This window comes from Balaenoptera musculus, chromosome 3, assembly GCF_009873245.2.
Source record: "Balaenoptera musculus isolate JJ_BM4_2016_0621 chromosome 3, mBalMus1.pri.v3, whole genome shotgun sequence".
In the NCBI taxonomy this organism is placed as follows: domain Eukaryota; kingdom Metazoa; phylum Chordata; class Mammalia; order Artiodactyla; family Balaenopteridae; genus Balaenoptera; species Balaenoptera musculus.
The window spans coordinates 101,095,481-101,120,400 of NC_045787.1; the positions used below are offsets into that span (position 1 = coordinate 101,095,481).

The 24,920-nt window shown below is 33.7% G+C and overlaps 1 protein-coding gene across 7 annotated transcripts in view; it reads left to right on the forward strand.

Moving 5' to 3' along the window:
• Positions 1-24,920, forward strand: part of CSNK1G3 (casein kinase 1 gamma 3) — a 128,314-nt gene that overhangs the window by 93,507 nt on the left and 9,887 nt on the right. For 2 of the 7 annotated variants that reach the window (XM_036847133.1, XM_036847134.1), the window contains exons 7-13: positions 3,286-3,371; positions 3,489-3,573; positions 5,811-5,959; positions 8,895-8,990; positions 12,676-12,771; positions 22,470-22,576; positions 23,105-23,128. In XM_036847133.1, the coding sequence (XP_036703028.1) occupies positions 3,286-3,371; positions 3,489-3,573; positions 5,811-5,959; positions 8,895-8,990; positions 12,676-12,771; positions 22,470-22,576; positions 23,105-23,128 (643 nt within the window). The remainder of the gene's footprint in view (positions 1-3,285; positions 3,372-3,488; positions 3,574-5,810; positions 5,960-8,894; positions 8,991-12,675; positions 12,772-22,469; positions 22,577-23,104; positions 23,129-24,920) is intronic. The other 5 variants (XM_036847135.1, XM_036847136.1, XM_036847138.1 and 2 more) reach the window with 5 other exon arrangements.

Genomic DNA, 24,920 nt, shown 5'->3' on the forward strand with positions numbered 1-24,920 from the left:
AAACTAGGCATCAATATGGAAAAAAAGGAATCTAAACCCTTACCCCACAACAAAAGCAAACAAAAAAAAAATACTTCAAATGATTCATAGATTTAAATGTTAGAACCAAAACTATAGGATTTCTTGAAGGAAAAATAGGAGAAAATATTTGTGACCTTAGGGTAGTCAAAGATTTTCTGGTTAAGACATAAAAAAGCATAAACAATAAAACAACAATGGAAAACCCCAAAAAATGGGTTTCATCTAAGTGTAAACTTCTGTTCTTTGAAAGATACTGTTAAGAAAATGAAAAAAGCAAGCTACAGTGTGAGAGAAAGTATTTGCAAAACTTATATCTTAAAATGACTTATATCCAAAATATACAAATAGCTCTTACAGATTTATTATAAGACAAATAGTACAATTTTTTAAAAAATGGGTAAAATGTTTGGATATGCGACAAAAAGATATATGAATGACCAGTAACGCACATGAAACAACATTCAAAAAAGGTCACCAGTGAAATTCAAATTAAATCACAGTGAGCTAACACTTCATGGCCATTAGCATGGCTAAATTTGAAAGAGTGACCATACTAAATGTTTGACAGGCTCTGGAGCAACTGGAAGTCTCATGTATTGCTGGTGGAAATATAAAATGGCACAACCCCTTTGGAAAACAGTATAGAAGTTTCTTTTCTTTCTTTTTTTAAAAAATAAATTTATTTATTTATTTTTGGCTGCATTGGGTCTTTGTTGCTGTGCATGGGTTTTCTGTAGTTGTGGCGAGCGGGGGCTACTCTTCATTGTGGTGCGCGGGCTTCTTATTGCTTGGCTTCTCTTGTCGCAGAGCACGGGCTCTAGGCACATGGGCTTCAGTAGTTGTGGCATGTGGGCTCAGTAGTTGTGGCTCGCGGGCTCTAGAGTGCAGGCTCAGTAGGTGTGGTGCAGGGGCTTAGCTGCTGCTCCACAGCATGTGGGATCTTCCCGTACCAGGGCTCGAACCCGTGTCCTCTGCATTGGCAGGCAGATTCCTAACCACTGTGCCACCAGGGAAGTCCCTAGAAGTTTCTTATAAAGTTAAACCTACACTTTCCATATGACGCAGTAATCCCACTCCTGGATATTTACCCAGAGAAATGAAAACATATGTCCACACAAAGACTTGTACAAGAACGTTCCTAACAGCCTTATTCACATTAAGTCAAAACTGGAAGTTACTCAAAGGTCCATCAATAAGCGAATGGATAAATAATTGTGGCAGTTAAAAGTAATGAGGTACTAATGCATACAACAACAGGAATGAAGCAAAAGAATCCGGACACTGGGGTCCATACTGTATGATCCTATTCATGTGAAACTCTGTAAAAAAATCAAATTTGCTATAGAGTGACAGAAAACAGGTGAGTGGTTGAGACCAGAGGAGGGGGAGAATAACAGGCAAGGGGTAAAAGGGAATCTTTTGGAGTGTTGGAAATAATTCTTGATTGTGGCAGTACTTAGTTGTGTGTATTGTCAAAATTTATCAAACTGTACCCTTTAATAAGTGTATTTTATTATATGTAAAATTATACTAAAGTAAAAGAAGTTTCTTGTTTAGTGATTATCAAATCTGGTTGTATTTCAGAATCATCTGCTAAGCTTTTTAAAGTGTACATTTTTCTACCCTATGTCATACCCAAAGAATCAATGTTCAGCATTAGGCCTGCTCATTTGAGGTTCTTAACAGTTTCAGAGGTGATTCTGATTCTCAGTGGGACTTCAAAAATAATTTTTTTTCTTTCCATGACTTTTCATTCTTAAGACTCCTAGGACCTAATAAAGTGAAATTTTAGTTATAAAAGGCATTACTGATTTTTTTCATGTTTTTCACATCCTGCTTTCAGTAATGGCTTTTAGAAGAACTTTATATTACTTATTTTGAAAGTTTGCTATTTTTAATAGCATATGCTTACATTGTTAAAATATGAAATATAAGAAAAATTCCCATTATATCACATTTTTGAGTATATGAAATGAGCTATTGAAATGTCCTGTCTAGTCCTCCAGTCTCATACCCCTAATTACTAATGATTTGATGCATATTTTTCTAGATATTTCCCTATGCTTATAGAAAAGAGATATATTCTAATCTAGTTTTATATGTTTTTAAATAGTCATTTATATATTTAAGTAGTATGCGTTGAGTGCCTGCTCTGTGGGAGCCGTTACACTAGGCCCTGAGGCTATTGAGCCAAAGAGATACCTGCTCTCCTGTGATGTTGTCAGATGGGAGGATAGATGTTGATTAAATAAAAACACAAACATATATATTAAAACTGTAGCAAGTGTTACAGAAGACAATTATAGAATGTTGTAAGATTACATAGTAAAAATTAAAACCTTTTTTGACCCTTTTACCCTAGTTCGGTTGCATCCTTTGAAAAGTGTGCTTTTTCTAAAGTATTTAGTACTGCTTGTGTAGTATAAGTATTCATTTGGATGAAACAACTTGCACATGAACATCCCCATATTAAAGTATTATTTTCTCCTCTTATTGTTAGCATTTTTGTATTATTTTAAAATACTAAGAAAACTTAAATATTTAACTTAAGTGACAAAAAATTGAAAAAAGATTCACTCAGCAAATATTTATAAGTACCTCCCTGAGTCTTGGTCTGTGATTATCATTCAGTTATATGCTATACAACATTTTGTTACTAGAACAACAATAGCAACTAGAAAATGGCAGTTTGTTCTGGCAGCATATTTTTGGTGCTGTCAGAGGAGTTATTAACTGTTGGAGTGTGTCAAACACAGCGCTTTTAAAAATATGTTACACAATATACTAATTGTATTTGATATTAATAGAGAGTATGTGGGGTGGAATTTTTGTGCTCATACAAGTTTAGGAAATGGAGAGCTAAAGTTAAACGTTTTTAGCTCTAGGTATTTTCAAAACTTTTAATATGTTACATTCTGAATCTTTTAAGATGGAGCTGTAGTACACAGTGACTCTCTTTTTGATCATGGAAACCCTTTCCTCCTTGCCTTATAGTTCTATGAATAGATATTTAAGGAAAGAAAGAAATCTCCAGTAGTATCTAAAAAAATCATAGTGGCATGTTTTAAAGATGCATGATAAATTTAATGTAAAACATTATTGTTTAAACATGATTTTTCTCTCTCGTAAGCACCAGATCTGTATTTTATATTTATATGCTGAGCTTTGGGGAATTAATTTACATATAAGGAGAGAATCATTTCTCCATTCTTGCATCCTAAACTGGGAAAGGAAAATGAAATTTATGTTTCTCTTATATTTCAGAACAAAGTAGAAGAGATGACTTAGAAGCTTTAGGTCATATGTTCATGTATTTTCTGAGAGGCAGTCTTCCTTGGCAAGGTTTAAAGGTAATTGTTTTTGTGTTTCCTTATTGAATTTCATAAATTGTTAATATATTAAGATACTCGCTTCCACATATTTAATTTTAAAATTATGTCTCAAGATTCTTTTTCTTTCTGTTTTAGGCTGACACATTAAAAGAGAGGTATCAGAAAATTGGAGATACAAAACGAGCCACACCAATAGAAGTGTTATGTGAAAATTTTCCAGGTAATGAATAATGCTGCTTGATACATGTGCTTATTATACACAGAAAACTAGAACTGTTCATTTTCATTGCTTAAGTTGATAAGTACCTTTTTCATGCTTAAAAAATATGATTCAAAAGATGTCAGCAGGACTTCCCTGGTGGCACAGTGGTTGGGAGTCCACCTGCCAATGCAGGGGACATGGGTTTGATCCCTGGTCCGGGAAGATCCCACATACCGTGGAGCAGCTAGGCCCATGCACTACAACTACTGAGCCTGAGCTCTGGGGCCTGTGAGCCACAAATGCTGAGCCTATGTGCCACAACTGCTGAAGCCTGTGTGCCTAGAGCCCATGCTCCACAGCAAGAGGCCGCTGCAATGAGAAGCCCGTGCACCACAACAAGTGGCCCCTGCTCGCCACGGAGAGGGCCTGCGTGAAGCAACGAAGACCCAAAGCAGCCAAAAATAAATAAATTAATTAATTAATTAAAAAAAGAAAAAAAAAGATGTCAGCATTTGATACACAGACCACAGGGCAATGTGTATATTTGCTTTTGTAAAATGGTATTAATGGAAGAAAATTCATCTTTTAATAGTGTTGACCAGTACCAGCTAAATTAATATTTTCTTCAATAGAATACTTTTAATAAGTTGAAATATTTGCTTAGAAATACTAACTAAAGTTTTGGTATCCAATATTAGTCATTTGAGTCTCAATGTCAAGCTCAAAGGAGGTATGTGATGTATGATTTAGTCTAGTTTTCCAAGTACAGTAAAATCTTACTAACCTTACTACTTTTAGGCTAATTTTGTATTGGGGAGCTTTATGAAGATAGCTTTGCTCTCATGTAGATTTTTGGCAACTCACGTGAAATCAACAAAAATTTATTTTAAGATTCCTAAATCAATTAAGGGATAAGAATAATGTGTCCCTAATGTGTTAAAATACCTGTTGTGATTTATGCAATAACATTAAATGAGAACCAAACTTGAAGATAGAAGATGGAGCTTATATCTCACTTCAGTATTTACAGGTTCTCCTGTACAGTGCTGGCATTATTATTGTATTGTATTGTATTGTAGTATCAGCAGCATAATCTCAGGTAGCCCTTTTTCAAGTTTGCTTTTATTATTCATTGACAGTAAACTTTAATTATGTATTTTGCTTTCTTGCTATAACATCTAGAACTGGAAGATTAAAAGAAAAAATCGGTTGATAGTACTAACAGTTTAGGTGTAGGCAGATTGGCTATACCTTATTAAGAAGCTTATACAAATTTCTACAGGAAAAATAAGGGTGCCAAAGTAAATTAGCCAGGTGATTAGCTAGAAGGTGGAATAGTGGGAGAGTCACCATGTGACTGGGTCACTGGATGCTACTTTCATGCCTGTTAGGCTATGGGTGATCCTTTTCTTATTAGCTGCCATGAATAAATGGGATCAAAAAAGCAGCTAGGTGTAACCTACCATCTCTTATGATAGTGCTTTTATGTGCTCTGACGGTTAAACACTGTTTTACTAATTGCTGACCATTTTGCTTATTGATTTTTATGGCTTTTTCTTTCTTTTACTTCTGGAAAATATGACCTTTAAAAAAATACATATCTCTAATATATTTGGGAATTATAATAGCATGCAAAGGTTTACGTATTACGAAATAATTGTTACATTTATGACCAGAAATTAAGAGAAAAATTAAACCGTCCTCCTGAATCTGTTTTAGCTTTATGTTGCTAGGTCAGTTGATTAGAATACCATTTAGCCAAGGTTAAGAATTTGAATCTTCTATTGGTCAGTTAGTGTTACTGATTCTAAAGGAAATCCAGCAAGGTAGTGCAAATGCTTTCATGTATAAATCAATTCCTATGAGTATTTAAAATAATTTTTTAAAAATATGAGCTTAGTATGGTGTTTTGTGATTAAATAATTATGCATTATTAAGTTTCTATTTCAACCTTGAATACTGTCCAAGGTTTCTATTAAAAATAATGTAAAATAAAAATTTTAGCCTTTCCTAATGAATTGAAGCAAAAATAATGTTTGTTAAATCTCTGATTTATCTTTTGTCCCTATTTCCTTTCTTCCCTTCTTTCCCGCTTTTAATTTCATTGTTATTAAGTTCATAATATTTTAAATTTTAGTAGAATTTTGTTACTTTTTCATGTTTTTGTAATATCCTGTGCTTTTAGATATTTATAATTTTATTATTAATGAGTATTAGAAAAGTTTAATGAGAGAAAATTTTTATTTCCTTTCTAGAAGAAATGGCAACATATCTTCGTTATGTAAGAAGGCTAGATTTTTTTGAAAAACCAGACTATGACTACCTAAGAAAACTTTTTACTGACTTGTTTGATCGAAAAGGGTATATGTTTGATTATGAATATGACTGGATTGGTAAGCAGTTGGTGAGTACTCTAGGCTATATAATAAAAATAAAAGATTATTTGTAGTACTTAACCTTCTTTTTCATAGTACAGATCCTTTATTTGAAAAGAGTTGAGAACAAATAATTTTTTATTTTGAAGTATAGTTGATTTACAATATTATATTAGTTTTAGGTGTACAACATAGTGATTCAATATTTTTATAGATTATACTCCATTTAAAGTTATTACAAAATAAGAGCTATATTTTTCTGCGCTGTACAGTATATCCTTATTGCTGATTTATTTCATACATAGTAGTTTGTCTCTTAATCCCATACTCCTGTCTTGCCCCTCCTCCCTTCTTTCTCCTCACTGGTAACCACTAGTTTGTTCTCTATATGTGTAAGTCTGTTCCTATTTTGTTATGTACATTTGGTGGTTTTATTTTTTTAGATTCTACATATCAATGATAACAGAGTATTTGTCTTTCTCTGTCTGCCTTATTTCACTAAGCATAGTACTCTAGGTCCATCGACATTGTTGCAGATAGCAGAATTTCATTCTTTTTTTTATGGCTGAGTAATATTCATATATGTGTGTGTGGGGGGGTGTGTGTGTGTGTATATATCTATACCTATATCTGTATCATCTCCATATCTTCTTTATCCATTCATCCGTTGGGCACTTAGGTTGCTTCCATATCTTCAATATTTTGGCTATTGTGAATAATGCTGTTATGAACATTGGGATGCATTACTGTTTTCATTTTCTTTGGATATATACCCAGCAGTGGAATTGCTGGATCATATGGTAGTTCTGCTTTTAGTTTTTTGAGGAATCTCCATACTGTTTACCATAGTGGCTGCACCAATTTAAATTCCAACCAGTAATGCACAAGGGTTCCATTATTTCCATATCCTCACCAACACTTGTTATGTCTTGTCTTTTTTATAATGGCCATTCTGACAAGTGTGAGGTGATATCTCATTATGGTTTTGATTTGCATTTCCCTGATGATTCGCAGTGTTGAGCATTTTTTAATGTACCTGTTAGCCATCTGTATGTTTTCTTTGGAAAAATATTTATCCAGGTTGTCTGCCCATTTTTTAAGTTGGTCCTTTGTTTTTCTTGGTATTGTATGAGCTGTTTATAAATTTTGGATATTAACCTCTTGTAGGTTATATCATTTGCAAATATTTTTTCCCATTCAGTAGGTTGTCTTTTCATTTTGTTGATGGTTTTCTTTGCTGTGCAAAAGCTTTTAAGTTTAATTAGGTCCCATTTGTTTATTTTTGCTTTTGTTTCTCTGCCTTAAGAGACAGATCTAAAAAATATTGCTACAATTTATGTCAAAGAGTGTTCTGCTTATGTTCTCTTCTAGGAATTTTATGGTTTCATAGATAAAGGTCTTTAATCCATTTTGAGTTTATTTTTGTATATAGTGTTAGGAAATGTTCTAGTCTCATTCATTTACTTGTAGCTGTCCAGTTTTCCTATCACCACTTATTGAAGAGACTGTCTTTTCTTCACTGTGTATTCTTGCTTCCTCTTTCATAGATTAATTGACCATAAGTGTGTGGATTTATTTCTGGGCTGTCTGTTCTACTCCATTGACGTATGTGTCTGTTGTTGTGCCAGTACCATGCTGATTTGATTACTGTAGCTTTGTAGTATAGTCTGAAATCAGGGAGTGTGATACCTCCAGCTTTGTTCTTTTTTCTCAAGATTGCCTTGGCATTTCAGGGTCTTTTGTGGTTCCATATACATTTTAGGATTGAGAATAAATAATTTTTAAAGGGTTGATTTTATTTCTTTTTTATGGATGTTTCAGGTAGCATAATATAAAAATTATTCTTTGAATTTTGTAAAAACCTTACATTTGGAGTCTACTTTTTAGAGTGATGAGTTATTTTGAACTTTTTACTTCTGATTTAGTTCTTAATGTCAAATATACTTTTTAAAAATATAATATTCTAGTGATTACTTTTAAAAGATTAGCTAGTTTTTTTCCTTTAGTCATCTTTCAAAACATTTGTAATTTTAAGATATGTTTTAATTATTCTAGCAGTTTTAGGTTATCTTGGAATAGACTGATACTTATATATTGGAGCATGTTTAGGTTTTTAAAACTGTACCAAGTTTTCATAGTTAAAAAAAAAAATTGTCTTGATCATAACTGTGGGATGGGTGTCATTACTTAAATGAAATTATCATTAAATTCTTTCTTTGAAGAGACGACTTCCAGAAAATCAAATATGTATTCTCACTAGTCTTTTTTTTTTAAATAAGTAAGAATGCCTTACAAAATTTTCTATAATTATGGCTCACCGTTAGCAAATTTTTTTCCAAATTTGGAACTGCGGAACTCTCAGATTCAAGTATTTTTGAACAACTGACTTACTTAAGCGTTTAATCTGTATTTTTCTTAACTCCAAAGTGATTTGAATATATATGGTATCTAAAATGCAAATCTGAATATACTTTGATTAAAGTATTTATATGAAGTTTTGAATTATATTTGAAAATTTAAATTTTATATAAGCCTCTTCTGAGTTAAAATATTGACAGTAAACAATTTTATTAGCTTATTTAAAAAATTATTCCCTTAATTTTCTTAAAATAATTTTTTCTGTTTATATATTGGCTTTGGAAATGAGAAACATAAACAAATACACTTTCATTTTTTGATATGAAAAAGTAACCTAAAAGTAATGACAGTATTAGAGGGTCGTTTGTTGATATAAAAATAAATACTTGATAAAGTATTTAAATATTTTGAAAATACTTTAAAAAGTAGCTATAATCTCTTTGTTGTATTTAACAACATATTTTAGGAAAGATATCTTTTCTTAAGGCCTTACTTTATTTAACAGTGTCTTTTATTTTTTTTCCTTGATTATGTTAAGTAGCTAAATAATTTTAAATAAGAGTTCTGAAATAGAATGCATTGATTTTAATTGTTATTGTATTGTAGCCTACTCCAGTGGGTGCAGTTCAGCAAGATCCTGCTCTGTCATCAAACAGAGAAGCACATCAACACAGAGATAAGATACAACAATCCAAAAATCAGGTTTGCTGCCCTTTTAGATATGAAATGTCTTAATTTGCTTCTGTATTACCTTCTCACAGTTTATAAATATATTTGGTGTTTTATCATGCACAGGTGACAGCTTTATATGTGTATGTATTTGCGTGTGCATGTGTGTCTATACATACTTGTATATACGTATTGAAGGATTGAAACACATATTTTTTATTTTATAAAGCAGACTATATACACACATATTAAGGATAGAAAATGCATATATTTTCAATAGCTAGACTATTTCCCCTAATGTTCACATTAAAAATGTTTAATCATAAATCCAAATTAGTGGTGTAAGTTAGTATAATAAACTTTGAGCAATGTTTGATATTCTGTTAGAATGGAAGTATGTGGATACCCTGTTGGAATGAATTGTAATAGCGGTTGGTCTTTCTAACTATAGTGTAGTTTAGTGTACTAAATTATTTACTGAGTTCCTGTTATTTGAAAGCTACTATTCTCCACATTGCAGAAATTCAGAAGTAAGGAAAACATATAACCTGTAAGAAATGATTTTGTAATCAGTGGCTAAGACCTCTCTCAGCCTCTGGAATCAGTCATACCTGGATATGGCTTGACCCTGGGCGGTTTACTCATTCACTCAAAGCCTCAGTTCTCATCTATAAAATAGAAATAATGCATTTAATTCCTAGCATATAGTAAGCTTTCATTAAGTCTCAACTCTTGTGGCTGGTATTACTGTTATCATTATTACAATAAATTCACAAATAACTACATTACAATGCAGAATAAACTCTACCATAGGAAATACATTAATAAAGTGCCAAGGAGGATCATTGGAATATGTAGGATCTATAAAGATTTTATGGCAAAGGTGGCTTTTGAGATGAGCCTGAAGAATGAATGGAATTTTTAAAGGCAGGTGAAGGAATAAGAGCATTTTGGGGAGAGTGAACAGTAAAAAATATAAAGCAGAAGTTTAAAAATGTAGAATATGTTTGAGGAGAAATAAGCAGTTGGCTTGGAGCAGAGAGTAGGTTCAAGACAAGGCATAGAAGGTTCATTGAAGAGTTTGTATTTCCTGGGTAAGGTATATTGGAAGCTGTTGAAACTTTTGAGCAACGTTTTCACTCTTCTCATTTTTGTATAAAGAAGCTTTATTGAATCCTTTTGACATAAAAAGTTTTGCTGTCACCCTGAGTTAAACAGGGCCTTTAGAATTTTTGGTTGTAACCCTTTTTGGAGAAGGATAGTGTTTTATCCTTTTTGTATCCCATCAGGGTTCAGGTGAGGGTTAAATAAGAAATGAAATCAAAGAAAAAGCACAACTTATTAAAAATAATAGCCAAATAAAATGCTGCATTTAAGAAATATTTAACAACATTATGCTTTAAAGTATAGAGAATTTTAAAAGATTAGTTTTATAATTTCACCTTAGAAAAATTGGGACAGTAAAGGGTCTTATATATAAATTACTTCCAATATAAATTACAACTTGTTGATAGCTTGAGTACTCTGATAAGATGCTGTATATAGAAAGAAATGGGAGAAATCAAAACTTGGGAGTTTGTGTTTTATAAATAAGTTAATTTCTCAAATGTATGTGGAAGAAGATCAGTAATTCATGTTCTGTGAAGATCTCCACTTGAGCTGTTAGGTATTGTAATAAGTGAAACTCTTCTTTTATTGTTGAATTAAATTTTTGTTGAAATAGATTTAAATGTTTTAAAGTTTAACTTTCTACATGTTTCAGATATATCTTGCTAGCTCGATTGCCAGCTCACTGAGGGTGGGAACCATATTTTGTTGATGTAGTCCTTGTTGCACTAAATGTAGGGAGTCAGTTTTTTTATCAGGAAATCCTTTAGGATAGCTTATATATTGAATTTGAAACCAGGACATGCAGATTCTTACCATGATAGAAACACTGTATATCTAGAAAAAATTTCTTAACTATCTGTGATGCAGTAAACAGCTTAAGTTGTGTGATAAACCCATAGTTCACAATCCCAAAAGAAGAAAGGTTAATTCTTTAAATGTCTGAAACCTTCATAATGTCCCTAGATAAACAATTGTAACTTAGAGTCAATGGTTGAAGTTCAGGGAATCTGGAAATTTTACAGAAAATGTTGGGTGCGTGCAAATGTTTATCCTGAGGCGAGGTTGCAAAGCTCTTACTGTCTTCTTAAAAGGTCCATGGTTCCCAAATGTTGCCTGCTGTCCTAGGCAACATTTAGATCTTTGTCTCTCTTTTAGTATGATTTTCATTCTTTCATCTTGTTAAGATTTGGCCTTGTCTAATTTATTTCACTTTAACCTACAAATCTGCTCAATTCTGGTGATAAATTTGGAGGATTTAATGAAAAGATATTATAGAACTGTCATAATTGTTTTGATGACATATTTCATGCAACAGAATGTAGTTTTTCGTTGTACAGTTTAATTTAGGAAGTTTAGTGCTGGAACATTTATTCTTTGTGTCTACTTGATTTCAACATCTCTTCCCCTAAAGGGTTACTCTGGCTCCTGATATGCTTAGGCTCCGAATAGCCCAGTGTACTTGGCACTTTGTGGCAAGATTTTCCTTACTTTGGTTGAAAAAGAAAGAAAAGAGCCCTGAAGTCTTTAGAACATAATGTAATTGTGATAAGGAGCTAGGTAGTAATATTGGAAGAGCAGTAGGCTCTCAGTTTGAATCCTTTGTGTACTCTTTGCTACCTCTATGACCTTAGAGAAGTATTTAATGTTTCAGTGTCTTCATCACTAAAATGAGGGTGATACTATCTATCTCAAAAATGAGATAACACATATAAAGCAGCTAATGCAGAACCAAACATGTAATAGAAACTTAAATATTGTATACCTTCCCCCTCTTCTTATTAGTGCTGTCCACATTTTCCTGAAACATAGAAATTGACCCCTATTAAGCAGTTAACTCCTAATTCTGTTAGTAGATTATTATTAGTTCGTGGTTATTGCCATACAAGTTTGCCAAGTCATCTAAAAGCTTCAAGAATTATCAGCCTATTTCATGGAAATGGGTTTCTTAATTTGAACCAGATAAAAAGATCAAGGAGGCAAAGAGATTCGTATATGTAAGATTGTCACTTAAAAAAATTGTTTACCATATCCTCTTGGTATTCTATATAGCACTTCTCGCTTTTTGAAGAATTTTTCTGTTTTCTTGTATTATCTTCACAATCAGAAACAGGGTACTAAGCAAGAAGAGAAAAGTTTTCTGGGACCTAAGTATGGCTATTTGAGTACTATCTTTTTTTTCACCTTGCTGGAAGTAGTTCCTCATCAGAAAACTAATGGGGACCTCTACTGTAAGAAAATATAGTGGATGGCTTTTTAAAACATTTCATGGTTTATTTGGAGTACTTTCTTGACCACGTCATTTTTACCTCTCTAGTTTTTGTTAACTTTATAAAGTTAGCGAGTGGAGTCTATGATATCTAAAGTCCTTTCTCTTCTAAAATTCTGTGATTCTATTTTATTTTTGTGGTTGATCATTACATTATTGTAACATTTTAACTGAAATCTCTCCATGTTCAGTATGCAAAGATAACTGCATCTGTGACTCAGAATAGTCAGGGTATTTTAAATTTCCTTTTATACGTTTGTTTTCTATATTATAAGGATGAGATGTTTAACATTTTGGGTTTCTCTTCTTCCATGCATGCCACATGCATTAAATAAATGGCAGTCGGCAGACCACAGGGCAGCTTGGGACTCCCAGCAGGCAAATCCCCATCATTTGAGAGCTCACCTTGCAGCAGACAGACATGGTGGCTCGGTACAGGTATTTTCTGATTTTTGCATGAGTGATTATTTCCCAAATTTATACAACTAACCCTTTTTGGAACTCATGGCATGATTTCATATCCTAATGAAAAACTTGTTGCTGAACCTCCATAATTCTATTCCTTTGTATTTAACCAAAAAACAGAATTAACATGGTCTAGCAAGACCACCAGGGATACTAAGATTTTGCCTTTGTTCATTTTTGCAAGCATATGCAACAGTATTTAAGTTAAGTTATACTCACAATAGGTTAGAAAAACAAAATGTATTACTTGAAATATGTGTTAAACTTGATTTTCCAATAATAAGCTCAGTCTTTTTTCATGCTTTAAGTAATAGAACATTTTTTATATCTTTTCCCTTTCATTGATTTTGCCTCCTTCAAACTTAGTTAAGTAGATATCTAACTTTTTCATCCTCAGTCCTTAGAATGTACTTTCTGATTAATTGGTCAAATAAACATGACCCTAATTTTATCATGATATATTTTGTTTGTACTTGGAGAAAATAGCACATGGAGAAAGTAATTTCAAGGACAAGTATTTATTAAATATTTCCCTGGGCTTCCCTGGTGGCGCAGTGGTTGAGAATCTGCCTGCCAGTGCAGGGGACATGGGTTCGAGCCCTGGTCTGGGAAGATCCCACGTGCTGCGGAGCGGCTGGGCCCATGGGCCACAGTTACTGAGCCTGCGCGTCTGGAGCCTGTGCTCCGCAACAAGAGAGGCCGCAATGGTGAGAGGCCCACGCACCGCGATGAAGAGTGGCCCCCGCTTGCCACAACTAGAGAAAGCCCTCACACGGAAACGAAGACCCAACACAGCCATAAATAAATAAATAAAAACAAATACTTTAAAAAAAAAAAAAAAGATCCACACATAATCCTCAAGGTGAAATAAGCATTTCCATTAAAAAAAAAAATATTTCCCTCAATTTTCTGGATATTTACAAAAATTTAATGCTGTCCCTTATTCTTTTTGATGTGTTCCTTTTTTCCCCCTTTTCTATATATTTAGAGATAGCTACTATATTCTGCCCTCACATGCCCCCCTAAATCTTAACCTTTTGTATGTATTATAAAAATAGAAAAAGATTACTGAGTCTCTTATTTCTTTTAAAAATGTCAGTTTAAGGTAATCTGAATGCTGGTTTAAAGTAATTGAGATGATAAATGTTATCTCAATCCATTTCAATCTAGAACCTAGATTTGATTTTTTTTCCTCCACATATTTCCACTTGAACAATTTTCTATTATGTTTTACCAAATCTGCATTTTTCTTAGTATGTATATATACATATACATACATACATATATATATATATATATATATATATATATATATACACACACACATACACACACACACATATACATAATCTGAATCTATGCTTGGGTTTTATTCTTTCTTGATTTGAATTCTAAAAGATCAGTTCTTACTAGTTATCATGTTTTTCCCATCTTTAACTTTTAGAGGTAATTTAAATTGTGAAACCAAATATTTTTAAAGAACTTCGTAGTCTATGGAACTTTCAGTCGTGTGTAACAGAAGTATTTGAATAGCGCTGTCAAAGTCTAGAGTGAGGGATTCAGAGGCAAGGGTGCCTAAATTGTAAAATTTTTTGTGACCCAAATTCATATCACTGGAAAGTTAATTGAGAAAATTATGTTTAATTCCCATAAACACAAACTGGATTGTGTATGTATCTGTATACGTTTACATGTTTCTAAGTGTTGTATGTTTTTATATCAGATGTCTTGCTCAGTGTTCAGGGAAATCTGTAACAATTAAGGCACTATTAGAAAGCTTTCCTACCACTTCTGTACCATTACCACAAATTTACCTTTAGTTTTTTCTTAAGTTTTGGAATTCCCAGAGATGGCTCATGGGATCTCTTTGGACTATCAAAGGGTGAATGAGTTTGATTATTGGCTCATCACTCAAAAACTTTGTTCTATTTTTTCACATGTTCTCAAAGATATATTTCAACTCTGCTATCTCGCATCATCTCTTTAAAACTTTTCTGCCTTGTAGAGATTACATCTGGCTTCATTATAATATTCTGTAAGTGATCAGTTTACTTACTAGAATTCTGGTAATACATAAGTAAGACAAAAAATTTTACACTATTTTTCATTTACTTCCTGAATTAACTAACTTGATGTGATGAACATTAAGGTAGTTTTACTGTCATGAAGAATTTGCTAGCAGCCTAAGTAAGATCATGCCTGAATCTTGCCCCACTCCAAAATGTTGAATTTATTTATAATTTTTATCCTACCCACTTTCAAAATTTGAAAAGTTATAATATGACACTGGTATAATTGGACTAATGAAATCGTAATTTAAAAATTAATAATAGAGGAAATAAAAGTGCCTTAAATCTGAGCTAATATTATTACGATAATTGAATACTATATTTGACTTTGAATGAAGGAAGAAAGGAAAACAATGTGTTCTTTCTTTCTCATTATCTGATAAAGAGAAAAATCTTATTCCTAATACAAAAGTATGAGTAGAATTTGCCTTGAGGTTCTTTGTTCTATGGTTCTTAATCCACCTGTTGGACGAAGTTTCAAGTATTAGCTTTGCAAGAAATATAAAGACTTTAAATGGCAATTGAAAAAAATTATCCTCAACAAATACTAAGGGCATATCATCAAATAGTTTCTCAGGAAAGACATTTCCAAAATAAGTAGGTTGGTATCTGTTAATAAAATGTATACCAGCACCTCTTGTCTTTTTGACTGGACCTACAGAAAAATCCTCGGATACTCATTATTTCACATGTTCTTTTAATAGGAACTGCACGTTGGAGTCTACATTTGAACTCCTTATCTTTTCACAATTATTATGTGTATTATTACAGATCAGACATATAGGTTACCAAGTTGATTTAATTGTGGTGAGCAGCATAAGTTCAAATTCTGTACCTTAGATTATTCATCAGTGACATGGAGATAATAATAGCTCTACCTCATGGTTTTGTTGTGAGAATTTTTTAAAGTATTTAGCATAGAGGCTGAGGCTTAGGAAGTACTAAATAGTAGAATCTATTGCTTTTGCAAATTAAGAAACTTGACTAGTATTTTTATCCACCTCTGAGAAGTGAAGTGTAGAGATACAGCCAAACGAATGCATTGTGAAATGGGATTTATCTAATTTTATTCTGTCTCTTTAGTGAAATCATGTTAATTTACTAACCAGAAGGATAATGCTATACATTTGATAAACTTTTCCCACTTAAGAGACTACGAATAATATTCAAATACCTTAAAGAGTTTATTTTGAATCTGTTCTTGGCTTTTATGTGTTTTGGAAAAGCTCTTCAGGGAACAAGTATGCCCCCTCCTGCTCCCCTTAGAATCACTGGTAATAAATATGGCTGAGAAGCTTAGACCTACCACTTTCAGTTTCTTGGCTATTCATTATTCAGCAAATATGTATAAATGTCTACTAGGTGCTCGGCACTGTGCTAGGTTCTTTGAATAAAAGGGAGAATAACAAATATGGTGCCTGTCCCCGTGGAGCTTTCAGTTAATGGGAAAGGCTAATAAACAGACAGTGTGATAAGTGGAGAAAGTACAAGGTGCTATGAGAATGTATAGTAGAAGCACCTAACTTGGGTTTAGTGGGTTAAGTTTTCCTGGAAAAAATGGTATTATTTATATTCTATTTTTTCATACATTTTCAATGAAGAATCAGTAGGGCTTAGCAGTCGAAGAAGGTAGAAGGGGTTAAGAAAGGAGTGTACCAGGCAGAGAAAACAACATACCTAAGACTGTGGAGGAGAGATTGACAGATTGAGGAATTAAATGCAATTTGGTCAAGCTGGTACGTATTGAGAAATGAGACTGACAGGTAGGCAGGAGGCAAATCGCGAAGGACCTAAAAGGTCTTGTTATTAAATTTGGACTTTGGTCTGAGGGTATTGGGTAGCCATAAAGAGAATTAGATAGAGAACTAACTTGATTAGGTTAGTATTTACAAAGCTTACTTTTGCTGGAGACTAGATTGAAGGGAGACAAGTCTAAGGCAAGGACACAACTCTCAAAAGTCCACAGCTGAGGAGAGATGATGGGTAGTGGAGATGAAGAGAAATAAAAGGACTTGAAAGATAATTAGAAGATAGAATTTAGTTGGGTATGGGGGTTGAGGGAAAGGGAGGGGTCAGTACCTGGCAAATCAGGATTTCCAAAATTAGGTTTTAAAATGTACCGCTGGCAGCAGATAGTACTAGTCTCTAATTCCACTGTGTTGAGCCTTTCACTGTAACACAGTCCATGGAGCTCGATGCTAACTAAAAATCTGATCCAAAAAAAGCTGAGAGGGCATGGCAAGCAGAGGGAAGAAGACAGCTGTTAAGGGCACTACTATTTTACATGGTATGGGATACCTTCTGATTGTTTGGAAAACTCCTCTGCTTTGCATTTAAGGAACAATGTGACACTGGGGGAAAAAGGACAGAATCACAAGTGGTGCAGATGTGTTATGCAGCCAGAATAACATTATGAAATATAAGAATAACATTAATTGTTGTAATAAGCAGTCTGATATTTTAGTCAGTGTCACTTCAGAAATACAGATACAGGTGATGATAACAGAAAAAGAATTAGACAAATGTATCGTGAAACGTAAGAAAACATATGTGATTAAAAGTCAGAGGAGTAATAGATGTCATATCTGAGTCAATTCTCCATCATGCTAATTGTTAATGCAGACCTTTCTAAAATGTTTCAGCTAACCAGTTTCAGTTTTCTTTATCAAATCTTTGAAAATACTGAGGTACTAACAAGAAAAAGAATTGAGTGACTAGAACAGTCATATCTTTCTATTCATTGTTTTCAGGGGTACTGAAGTCTGAATAAGAGAAGGAGGTTGTGGAAGGGGAGTAGTTACTGCCTTTATTACATAAATAATTTCCAGTTCATCTTTTTTATTTAGTTTAGGGAATTCCTTGTCTAGTTATAATTGGGGTAAATCAGCATTACGCATTTGTTTCGATATTTTTTTTTTTTCTGGCAGTAAAGAAAGATTTTAATAACTACTATAGTAGGGAAAAGAATATAGTGTAAACTGAGCTTGCTTTTCCCAAAACAAAAGGCAGAAGACTTTTTAAATGCTGGGGTTTTGTCGACTAAAAATATATATTCACAACCTAAAAGTTGAGAGTTATGTTTAATTCGGCAGGAAGTTTTAGGATGTCAGGCCCTGAAGGCAGCATGTCAAGTAACCCTTAGAGAACTGCTCCAAGGAGGTGATGGGGGGAGCTAGGATAAATAGGAGTTTTGCAACAAAGGGCAGGTAGTGTTAACATCAGAAGATTATTGTTAATTAAAGAAAACCAGATATCTCAAGTTAAGGAATTTAGCACTTTGCCTGTAACATTTACAGTAACATCTCTAAAGACTGAAATACTCAAAGAATAGAGTGCTCTGCTTAATACTTCTGTAAGTGAACATTAGATTGAGAATCCGTTTTGGTTTCTCTTTGTTGAAAGTCAGTGAGTGTGTCACTGGGCCTTTGGATTATCAGTTGGAATGTCAAGAATATTAATTGTAACTCTATAGCTTTTAGAATATGTTGGAAAGTTGGTTTCCTATAGTTATGTGAACCCTAGCACAGGTCCAATAAACTCTTTGGAAGTCACTCTTTTAACTATATCTTATTTACTAGTGTGCTTTCTTATAGATGACTTTTAGAAAAAGCTGAGTGGGAAAGTAAAATAGATAATCTTTTAATGTTTCTAATATATTTATTGGATAGATGAAGATCTGGTTAATTAATATATTGTGCCTCTACTGAGCACTTGGTAACATGCTTACAAGACTCCAAATTAGGAAGATAGTAGTATAACTAATTTGAATTCATTATATTTGGAAACTGTATTAATTGGCCGTTTGACATGGTTGATCACAAAGATACCATGTGTTATCTTTGTACTCAAGTCCTTGAGAATGACTTCTTTTGGAATTAGATTGGGCAGGCAGCCATTAAATGGACCATTGTTTTTCTCCCACGCTTAGCTGCACGCTGTTTCCCCACTGCCTCCCCTTCAACTCTGATACAGTGATAGTAAAACTGTGGCCTAGTTGCCTTTTTTATAAACCTCTTAAAACAAGAATTGCACTAAGTTTCTTATCAAGTGGGAATAACAGAAATTTTCTTTAAGAACAAGAACAGCAGCAATAAAACCCCTGAATTTTCTTTTGAAATGTCAAACCTCAAGGCATCTGTGATTTTTAGATATACTTTCGTTAAGGAGCCTGATAAACACTAATATTTCAGAGACTCTTATGTTCTAGTGTGAGTTATAATTCTAGAAATGTTACCTAAATGGAATCATTCTTCAAAATTTGGCTTACAAAAATAAGCCAAATTTTGGTTTCCAGGAAGATATTGACACATTATTTATAATATTATGTCTTTGTTTCTTCCTCTAAAATCTGTTTGCAAAAAGACCACTAGTTTTCTTAAGTGGAAACAATTTTAATGCTGTGATACATTCTCACATCACTACTTTTAAGTGGGTCAGCTTCACAGAACTCCGTCACCACATTGCTTCTCTTCTGACCCTGGGATATTGGCCTTTACTCAGAGGGTTAGGGAGTTTGGGAAGCCCAGGGAAAATTACATTAAAAAAATTCATAAAGTCAGATGTTACTTCCTTTTGATCTGGTTCTGATCAGCCAGGAAGAATGAAACTTGAAACATTTCACTAAAATAAAGACTATTAAAGTCACTTATTACTGTGTGTGAAGTGACATAAATCAGATTTTATAATTATAATGCATATATAATTACTGTTGCTGGAAATTTAGAGTACTTGAGTTTCAAATTCTCATTTGTGCTGCTTAAGTAGGGGAAGACACTTTTGGGGAGCTGCCTGTAAGTCTCCCTCCACCTATTTAGGGCCATTGAACAAAAGTGGGAAAAGAAACCCATTGAATAATTATGTTAAGGAAAGAACAATGGAAATTGTTCAGTGAACTGTTTCGATTATCCACTACATGCGAGGCACTCTGCTAGTTAAAGGTGGTGGAGAATACAAAAGTATAGGATAAGAATTCTGCTTTCTAATTCCTTTCCAGTTCATTGCAGAGGCTCTGACATTTTAAAAATTAAGAATAAAGAGCCCAATTATATTCAGTAATTAGAACAAATAAGTATTTTTTAATGTGTTCAGAAAGAGGGAGAATTTTAAGAGAAAAAAATTGACACAGAGCCACAGAGATCAATAGAATGACAGAAAGGAGGAAGCAGGTGCCACAGAAGCAGAGAGGGCGACTTAGACATAGGAGTATTCCTCCATTGGATTGCCTCTAAAGATGATCAAGGCAATTTTATATTTTCAGCTGTAGGCACAAATGCATTTCTAAGTACTTGTTCCATATAGGATATATATAAATCATGACTTAATCTAGATACATTGATTAATTTCTGGTTATTTTTCTTGAGTTGGTGGAGAGAGAGCATATTTCTCCAAACTAGACTATTAAGTCCACAAGGGCAGGGATGTTTGTCTCTCTGTTTACTATGGTATTCCAAGTTCCTAGAGCAGTGCCTGACGTGTTGTAGCCTCTTAGAACTTAAGTTTTAGAAATATGGGCTTCTGTAAATGGAAGTCTTAAGTCTAGTAGTCACCTGTCAACTCTGATGCTTAGGCCCTTGTTACATTATAAAGAGATCAGGTAGAGAAAGCATCAAAAATGATTCTTAGATTTTGAGCCTGGAGGTCTGGGAAGAAGCTAGGGCTTTAATAGAAATAGGAACTATAGGGAAAGTAACAGATTTAAAAGGGAGTATGATAAATTTGGTTTTAGAAATACTGAGTGAGGTGCCAAACTTGGTCTAGCTAACTGGCCATGTGGGTGAGTGGTTAGGCTTAGGGAATCCTTTACATAGAGATGACAGTTGAAGCCACACTTTAGGTCAGACTGACAGTAATAATGATGGCCACCATTTGTTGAACTCTTACTATATGCCAGTCACTGCACTTTATATACTCATTTCATCCTGATATCAACCTTATTAAATGGATACTTCTGTTTCCAATTTCATAGTTGAGAACACTGAGGTTTAGCAAGGTAAGATGTCTTTCCAGGGTCACATAGCTGGTAAGTGGTAGAACTAGGTTTTGAATCTAGATTCGTCTTACTCCAAAGTTATTAGCTGGTGCCAAGTCATAGGGAGATGTACAGGCAAATGAAGACTGAACAAAGACTATTAACATATTTTCTAGGAATCGTTGGCAACCTTCAAATAAACTCTTGTTTGAGTTCTGATATAGGGACAGAGTGTAGATTGGGAGGAGTTAAGGAATAAATGGAGAATTTTATAAAAATGGAAGTGGTAAATTAAGACAATAGTTTTCAAGAAGTTTGGAGGAAAACAAGAGATAAGACAGTAAGGTGACTTTGTAGGACCAAGAGAATTTGGGAGTTTTGTTATGGTTTTTATCTTGCTTTAAGATTTCATACATGCATGCATGTATTCATTTATTTCAACAAATATTTATTGAGTGCCTATTCTGTGCCAGATAGAGTGGGGAGATCTCTTGGGGAACAACACAAGGCTCTTGCTGTTACGGAGCTTAATTTTAATGGAGATGGGGGTGGGTATCAAGAAACACATCAATCAGTCAATCAGAAAAACATCAACATGGATAAATGCTATACAAAGAGTTAAAAGTGAAGTATAACATGTAAGAGTGTGTCTGCATGGAAGTTCTAGATTGTATGTTGGAAAAGTCCTGTTTTAGAGATGTTCTCTGAGAATCTGAAAGGTAAGAAGACAGACAATAATCAAGAAGAGAATTACAGGGAGTGAGAATAGATAGTGCCAAGGCCTTAAGGTGGAAATAACCTTGACATTGGATGGAGGCTAGTGAGTAAAGGGAAAGTGTTACGAGATCAGAGAGGTAGGCAGGATTCAGATCTTGTGGGGCTTTGTAAATTGGAGTAAAGAGTATGGATGTTTATTTTAAATGAAACCAGGAAGTTGACATTAGAAGAGCTTTAAGCAGAGAATTATGTGTTATCTAATTTACATCTTAAAAGGAGCACCTTGGTTGTTGTGTAGACAATCCATTAATGGGAGGTGGACACGGGTAAAAGCAGACCAGTTAATAGGTTTTTGCTCTTCTTCACTCAAGAGATAATGGTGGCCTGGACTGCAGATCTGGTAGTCATAGAGTGGGGAGGACCAATTAGGTTTGGGGTGTGTGTCAGGGGAGGATTTAACAGGATCTGCTGATGGTTTAAGTCAGAGTGGAATCACGGTAACTTCTGGATTTGGAGCTTGAACAACTGGGTGAATGAATGGGCAACATGAGAGTGAGACCTGAGCATGATTACAGATTGAAATGAAGGATCCATTGGAAGGAACAATATTGAAGTTTCCAAAGGAAGTAATTCATGATGTAGCAAGGTACCAAAAGATATTGGCACACAAGAGGGAACTGATTGCATTAGCCTTAAAAACCAAATGACAGATTTCAAGATGAAAAGGAAGCAAGTTGCAAAGCAAATAATGAGTGACCTTATCATTAATAAAATGTAGACCTATTAGTATATTCAGTTATGAACAACTGCATACTAATTGTTTTGTGTTCCTCATATTAACTTTCTAATTTAAATACTTTATCATTGTATAACCTATTACTTCGTGTGTGTGTATGTGTATTTTTTCTTTTTTGCAGGTTGTAAGTTCTACAAATGGAGAATTAAACACAGATGACCCTACTGCAGGACGTTCAAATGCACCTATCACAGCCCCTACGGAAGTAGAAGTGATGGATGAAACCAAGTATGTATTGGTTTTGCCTGATTTAGTAACTTTTTTTTCTTAAACTGTGCATGTTTGAGATTTATAGTCATTACAGTTATTTAAGGAAATTTTTTTCAAGGAATAGATGCATGCAAAACAAGTGGTATGTTTATTTTAATCACTAAGTTTAAAATAGTGCTATTTCAGTAGATGTTTTAATAATACAAAAATAGTTATTTAAGAACTATGCTCAAATTCTTATTTAGAGTTAACAGCATATTTTTAGCTTTTTATTTCTAGGAATGTTGATGCATGAAAGTTATTGCTACACTATATAGATGCTCATTTTTTTCTGTAAACATAAGAATAAATAACTATTAATTTTGTAGTATGCTGCATGTATTAGTATTAGTTTTAAGTTACTTTTTTTTTGTTAAAGTAAATTATAATAATTCTGCTTGGAAAAAAATTAAGCGTGAAAAACAATGTGATAATTTCAATGTGGGCAGTTTCTGATGATCTCTCTCTCTCTCTCTCTCTTTTTCCTTGTATTTTTTTTGTGTTTAGCTGCCAGAAAGTGTTGAACATGTGGTGAGTTCTCAAGTGTAGGCAGGCAGAAATAGCTCCGTTGACTGTTATTTCAAAGATTTAGCACCATTTTGTGTTTTTTAAAAACAAACTTTTCAACATAGAAATTATAATTGGTAAAAGTTGTCCAAAAGTATTTGATGTCATTTACATTAGCTCTGAAAAGCAAGAAATAATTGAGGAGCTCTTTTGCCTGCTGCAACTTTTTTGCTTCAAGTGACATAGATTTGGGGGCACTTTTTTATTGAGTAGATGATACACCAACCTTGCTTGCGCTTATGCATTTGTTTTGTAACACAAGGCTTTATTTGCTATTTTAAATAGAAAGGCAAGTTTTTGAGTTAAGCTTTCTTTTTTTCCTGTTTGTAATTGTTAAATACACATAGCAATAGTATCACTAAACCAGTATTTCACTTACTAATTATATTGCCATTGAATACACATGGTATACATTGATAAATTTCATGATAAACTATAGTGAGAGAGTGTTATGAAAAATCCTCATCTAAATAGTTCCTGCTAATTACAGATATTATGAAAAATAATATTCTTATCTGTTGCAATAATGTTGAATTTAAACTATTTTCCTGCCCTTGCCTTTAGTCATAATGCTGTGTTTAAAATGCTTCTCTCAATTTCAGGACAAATTTTGAGTCAGCCTTGGAGTGAATAAAGAAAGTTGTTTAAATTAGTAAATTTTGGAACATTTACTCATCTACTCATATCCAAAGGGAACCTTACATAAATGCTCATTTGCTGGCTGCAAGATGAGGAAACTTTTGTGGATATTTCTTTTTAAAGAGTAATAATCAAATGTCCATTTTAACCAGTTTGACTGTGGAATTAATTCATAGTCGGTATGACTTAGTTTGGTGGATTTCAGGATATAATTAGTCAGCTACATACTTTTGTATTTTTATGTCAAAAATAAAAGCAACAGTATATATGTGCTTGTGCAATCCTAAGCACGGTTATAAAGGTGGGTGGCATGTGGCAGATAAGAATGCACATGGCCTTTGCAATTAAACATAGGTTGTAGAATCCTACTTCTGCCACTGTTAGTTTCCTTCAAGCTTGTTTCTTTTCCTGTAAAATGAGGCTAATAATATCTGCCTCATAGGTTGTTGAGAATATTAAATGTGATAAAGCACAGGTATTTTGTCTGGCACATGGCAGGTGCTCAGTTGCCATTATCACCCCTATCTGTTTCTCCGCTTCCGGCTGCCAGTGACCTCTCATCTGTGCTCTTCCCAGGCTTGTGCCTCTTCCGTCAGTATTCTGTGTTTTTACCTCCACACCACTCTTCACTGAAACTGGCTCTTCTGTGTTCGCATCCTCCGAGAGACCTGCTTTCCACCAAATCTATTACATTTTTCCATGTATTCATTCAACAGTTACAATGCTTGGATTTCAGAAATATCTGATAGTATCCTTGCCCTTAAGTAGATCATACTCCAGTGGGGGTGATTGCAGTTGTATTAGCATTTATCAATGTATGATAAATACTATGAAAAAGGTATGAAAAATCCGTTAGAGCTTGTAAAGAAAAAGAGTGTTTACTGACAAGATGATCAGAGAATGCTTTTTGGAGGGGGCTTTGAAGAATGAGTAGTAATTTATTTAGCTGAGATGGGCGTGAGTGTGTATATTTATGGTTTGGGTTTTTATCTGTAGGTGTTGGAAGATGAGAAAAAGGAAAATGGTGGGAAGACTCTTCCTGAAGTGAGGTTCTCTTTTGCATAGAGTGTCAAGTCTAGATCACTTGGCAAGGCACCCTTCATGCCTTTCATGGTCT